The sequence below is a fragment of the Haemorhous mexicanus genome, chromosome 27, assembly GCF_027477595.1.
Source record: "Haemorhous mexicanus isolate bHaeMex1 chromosome 27, bHaeMex1.pri, whole genome shotgun sequence".
NCBI classification, from domain to species: domain Eukaryota; kingdom Metazoa; phylum Chordata; class Aves; order Passeriformes; family Fringillidae; genus Haemorhous; species Haemorhous mexicanus.
The window spans coordinates 4,042,165-4,047,641 of NC_082367.1; the positions used below are offsets into that span (position 1 = coordinate 4,042,165).

General features: G+C 58.0%; 1 protein-coding gene across 2 annotated transcripts; it reads left to right on the top strand.

Annotated features, from left to right (window-relative positions):
• Nucleotides 1–2,123: 2,123 nt before the first annotated feature.
• On the top strand, nucleotides 2,124–4,808 carry LOC132338721 (interferon alpha-inducible protein 27-like protein 2A). 2 transcript variants are annotated; one of them, XM_059868522.1, is made up of 5 exons: nucleotides 2,124–2,238; nucleotides 2,536–2,591; nucleotides 3,662–3,712; nucleotides 4,087–4,248; nucleotides 4,474–4,808. In XM_059868522.1, exons 2-5 carry the CDS (start codon nucleotides 2,588–2,590, stop codon nucleotides 4,551–4,553), a joined length of 297 nt encoding a protein of 98 aa, XP_059724505.1. In that variant the 5' UTR covers nucleotides 2,124–2,238; nucleotides 2,536–2,587; the 3' UTR covers nucleotides 4,554–4,808. The 2 variants fall into 2 exon arrangements, with proteins under 2 accessions (XP_059724505.1, XP_059724506.1); XM_059868523.1 differs by lacking the exon at nucleotides 2,124–2,238 and adding an exon at nucleotides 2,247–2,268.
• The last annotated feature ends 669 nt before the right edge of the window (nucleotides 4,809–5,477 follow it).

Below are 5,477 nucleotides of genomic sequence, written 5' to 3' on the forward strand. Positions count from 1 at the left end.
ACTCTTGCTCATCTGCCATTTTCCTTCTTAGAGACAGCGGTAGTCATCCTTGCAGTCAGTCTATGTGCATTTTTAGGTGAGATTCCAGCACGGGATAAGCAGCGTTTGGGTTCAGTTGTGGTGCTGCTGAGGGAAGGGACAGATCTGGGCACTGCCTGGCATTCTGCGTGCCCCCGCTGCTGCAGCCCTGCACACTGCTCCTCTCCTACCACCCATGGGTGTCCCCATCCCTGCAGCCCCAGCCCTCGCTCCCCGCTCTGGTCCCTGGGTGCTTTTGGGGCAGCTGGTTCTGGTGGCAGGTGACAGGGGGAGATGTGGGTCACAGAGAGCACCCTAACACTGCTCTGTCCTCCCTGGAGCAACAGTACTGAGATTCAGGCGAAATCGGACTTCTGCATGAATGCTGAGGGTGCACGTTTCCATGTTGGTGAGTGGGGAGGGCAGGGGGGCTGGGCTGTGCTGGGTGGAACACGGGGTTGTACCCTGGGCTTACTCTGAAGCCAAAGCAGCCCTTGAGCCCATCACTGGTCTGAATTTGCCCAAACTGTGGGAAAGGGATCCATCCCAATGTGGTGGGAAGAGACAGGACCCGCTGGGGTAGGGGTCAGGGCTGAGGGCATCATGGGCTGTGCAGGCAGGTGACTGCTCTGTGACAAGAACTGCTGTGTCCACTGGCAGCAGTGGTCAGAGGTGGAAATGGAGAGCAGAAAGGGGCTGGATGTGCTCAGGGAGCAGAGCTGACTGCAGGCCAATTCCCTGACACATTCCATGGAGACCTTTGCCTCTCCTGCCCAGGAGAAATCTCTGGCAGTCCCTGCCTCATGCCTGTCCCTCAACAGGCAGCCTTGATGCTCCTGGAACATCACACTTCTGTCTTTGCAGGGGCAGCATAAAAGGTCTGACTCTCCCCTCTGAGCAGCCAATTGCATAATGATTCTCTATGATCCACGCAAGGGAACGAAAGCAAGATTCCTTCCTTCCAAGCACTGGATTTGTCTTCGAACGGCCAGCACTGGAATGTCAAATCCCTCCCACAGCTTCTGCTTTACATGCTTTGCATCCATTTTACTAATAAAATCATGTTAAACAATAAATGAACAGTGTCAGCATGTCTGTCTGGTGGTGCCTGGAGTGCATAATGGCTCAGGAACCTGCCCTGTGTCTGAGGATGTGCAGGAAGGGATTGCAGCAGAGTTTTCAGCCTTGCTCCCTGTCCCCCTGCACACCCACTCTGTTTGATTTGGGGTGGGACAGGGGTGCTGGTCCTGCCAGACACGCTGTGCCCACGGCTCCTGCTGGGCTGGGCTCTTGTGTTGGCTCCTGGGAGCTGTGTCTGGGATCCTCAGGGCCAGATCCCTGGGGACCAGCCATGGGGGAGCTCCTGGGGTGCTGGCAGAGCATCCTGGGGGGAGCAGGGCTGTGGTGACAGCCACAGTGCTGGCTCACAGCAATGGTTGGTGTCTAAGGGGTGGCACTGAGTAGTGATTGTGCTGCCTGTGGGTGCTGTGAGCAGGGCCAGTGATGTGAGGCTGGACTTGACACCTGGGGGCTCTTTACCAGGAGCTGTGGCCACAGCTCCCTGTGCTGAGTCACTGCAAACAAGTTGGGCACGGGCATGGGGGTGTGGGGGTGGGGGCCCCCTACACTGGCCCAGCTGCACCAGCCTTCCACACTGCTCTGAAAAATGGACAGGGGAATGTTGATTTTGGAGTCCTGTGGGGTACAGGGGAATGACTTGCTGCATCCTGACCCAGCTCAGCAGCAGCAGCAAAAGGGGGGTGCAGACGGGGGCTTTGGCTGGTTTTTGAGGCTGCCCGCTGGGGAGGAGGCAGGCCGAGCGCTCCAGCTCTGCTCTCCAGACTGCTGTGGGTGCTCCTTAGAGCTGCAGAGTTTCATCGGTCCCACACCTGCTGGGCAAACGCCCCATGAAGCTGCAGGAGCCCTGGCACAGCCTGAGCAGCCCCAGCCCGGCACGTCCGTCCCCCTCAGCCCCCGCAGGTCCCGCCCGAGGCCTTCGGGGCGAAAGGGCTCCCTGAGGGGACACCCCCAGGGTGGGACCCCGAGGACGGGAGAGCCCCAGTCCTGCTCTAGCAGAGACAGCTACATCAAGAGTTAAGGATAAAGTGAAATTGAGCCAGCGGCTTCAGAATTTCTGGAAAATCAGCTGACCCGACACACCCCACATCGATCTTTCCTGCGGCCCTTGGCCTCTCAGAGCACAACAGACGCTCAGGACAGGTTGGTGGCGTGAGGTGCTGCGGTCCCGCGGTGGGTGTTTGGGGACAGCAGCCTTTCTCTGTGGCGGGGACAGTAACGGGGGCTGCTCCCCTCTCTGTGCCGGCCGAGCAGCCACCAAAACCGGGCTGGGCAGGAGCCGGAGAGGGTGTGGAGGGGGGACAGGTCTCTGATTTTAAGGGGAGGAAGCTGGCGTTCCTGGCTGGGAGAGGGGTGGCTGAGGGCGATCGTGCCTGGCAGTGAAACCCCGCTGACTCCACCTGCTGCCTAGGGAAAAAAATCTTGTTCTTGCTTTCCAAGGTACCGGGATTAGAGCAGACTCATCACTGATCTTGCTCCTGGCCAGGCGACCATGGGTAAGCTGGGAGGCTCGTGGGGTGGGGGACGTGGGCCCTAACAGGGGACAGATATTGGGGGGCACAGGGACCCTAAGGTTCGCCCCTTCTCTCCACTCTTCTCCCGGGTGTCTGCAGGGCTGGGAGAGCTGCTGCTGCCTCTGGGAACCTGCCCTGCCTGGCACAGGCAGCTGGGAGAAGCTTTATTGCAGGGGGGCTGGGCTGTGCTGGGTGGAACACGGGGTTGTACCCTGGGCTTACTCTGAAGCCAAAGCAGCCCTTGAAGCCATCACTGGTCTGAATGTGCCCAAACTGTGGGAAAGGGATCCATCCCAATGGGGTGGGAAGAGTCAGGAACTGCTGGGGTAGGGGTCAGGGCTGAGGGCATCATGGGCTGTGCAGGCAGGTGACTGCTCTGTGACAAGAACTGCTGTGTCCACTGGCAGCATTGGCCAGAGGTGGAAAGGCAGAGCAGAAAGGTGCTGGATGTGCTCAGGGAGCAGAGCTGACTGCAGGCCAACTCTGGAACAAACTGGGGATACCTTTAGGGGGGTGCAGCCTTCCAGGTGTCCCCACAGCCCAAACCGCTGAGCCTCGGCTGCATCCTGGAGCATCCCATCACCCACAAAGGGCAGCCAGCCACCCCCAAAACAGCAGCCTGAGCATCCTCCAGCCACTGGGGGGCTCTGGGTCTGAGGCACACATGGGTTGGCCATAGGTTTAAATACGAGGTAAGAATTTAAAAAACGAGCTCCGTGCTCAAGGGTGGCTGTGGGCACAGGGGCCATGTGGGCAGTGCAGGTGACAGACTGGGCTGACACGTGCCGTGTGTCCCGTGCTGTTCTGGGTTGGTGGGGGCGGCGGGCAGGGCACGGCAGGTCAGAGCAGGGTGGATGGGCACTACGGGGTGTGCCCCTTCTCCCTGTTCCTCCCAACCTTGGGGGGCACTGGGACCTACCCCACCAGTGGCCTCTTCCCAGGGGTCTTCAGGGGCTGAAGGCAAGGGGAGGCTGGAGGAGCTGCTGCTGCTCAGGGGAGCTTTGCTGTCCATGCTCATGTCCTTCCTCACCTCCTGCCATTTAATTTTTCAGGAAAGAATGGAAGTGCCATTAGAATTGTCATTGGAGCCACAGTGGGAGCAGGTGAGGGTCTGGCACTGGATGAGCAGCGCTCTGGTTCACTGCCTGTCCCAGCCCTGCGTGGTCCTGGGGACTGGGCTGGGCTGGGGGCCGCTAGTACCAGGGCTGGGGAGAATTGGGGTGCAGGTGGGAGGAGGAGGGGCAGCTGTCGCCCTCCTGGAATGGAATTCTGCCTGCAATTCTGCCTGTCCCCGCTGCTGCAGCCCTGCACACTGCTCCTCTCCTGCCGCCCATGGCTGTCCCCATCCCTGCAGCCCCAGCCCTCGCTCCCCGCTCTGGTCCCTGGGTGCTTTTGGGGCAGCTGGTTCTGGTGGCAGGTGACAGGGGGAGATGTGGGTCACAGAGAGCACCCTAACACTGCTCTGTCCTCCCTGCAGGATTGGCACTGATTGGCCTCCCTCTGGGCATTGCTGCGCTGGGGTTCACCGGGGCCGGCATCGCCGCCGGCTCCGTCGCTGCCAAGATGATGTCGGCAGCTGCCATCGCCAACGGCGGCGGAGTGGCTGCTGGCAGCACCGTGGCTGTGCTGCAGTCCATCGGTGAGTGGGGAGGGCAGGGGAGCTGGGCTTCATCTCCATGGCAGGGAAAACATGCTGGCTCTAGAGGCAAAGCAGCCCTTTAACTCCTCCCTGGTCTGAATTGCTCCAAGCTCTCTGGGCTCTCCCTGCCCAGGAGGGATCCTTGGCTGGCTGTGCCCAGGGCTCGGTCCCTCAGCAGGCAGCCTTGATGCTCCTGGGAGTTCACATCTCGATTTGTCTTTGCAGGAGCTGCAGGTCTCCCTCTTGCTGCCCAAGTTGGGCTGGGCTCAGCTGGTGCAGCAAGCGGTGCCTGGCTGTCCAAGTGAAAGAAACCTCCAAGTGACAAACCCAAGTGACAAACCCAAGAAAAAATAACTCAGATGACAAACCTGTGGAGGAGACAACTCCAGACGAGTAAACCAAGAAATGCCAAGCAGGTTCCTGATCCCAAGGCTTTGCCTGCAAAATGCAGATGCTGGGAAACCCCCACAGACCCCTCAGAGCTCTGCCTCCCCTTTTAAAAGCTTTGGATTCTTGTGAGCAGCAATTGCCCTGAAGCCAATAAATGTGCTTTGCTTGCAGCAGAGTTGGTGTTTCTGTGTGGCTGCAGCTCTTGGGTGAAGGTGGCATTAGAGGGGGACAGGGCACAGGGGATGTCAGTCCCCAGGACTGACCTGCTTGCTGATGGTGCCCCCAGTTCCCCTGCACTCAGTTTGGGGCAGGGGAGAAGTTACAGCCCACACCAGAGGAACAGAACCAAGTGTGAGTGGGAACCACCAGGTAGGAACACCAGGTGTGGCTGTGCAGGTGATCAGCTGCAATTTTAACTGTGGCTTAGAAACTGCTGAACCTCCCCATTTGAAATCTGTGAGATTGTGCTTTTAAGCTGTGTACTGGTTTGTAAACTGCTTTTAGATTCCAGCATCATACAGGAAAGGAGGGATGCACTCTTTTATTAAGGTTAAAGGTTTTTAATCACTTTTCCAGAATACAGATATGATTGAAACAGAAACTCTTTTGAGGGTCTCAATAATCCACTTATGAATACCATACATTGAACTCTATAAATTCTCATATTAGAGAATGTCTGTTTCATATAGGTTGTGATGCGCTGGTGACCTAGTTACATCTTCTGAATTAACACTTTGCAGTTTTATAGCACCTTTCATCACGGGGCTGCAAAGCATCCTGTGGAATTCTGCCTCATAATGCCCAAACGAGGTAGGAAAGTCTGGCCAATTTACAGAGGG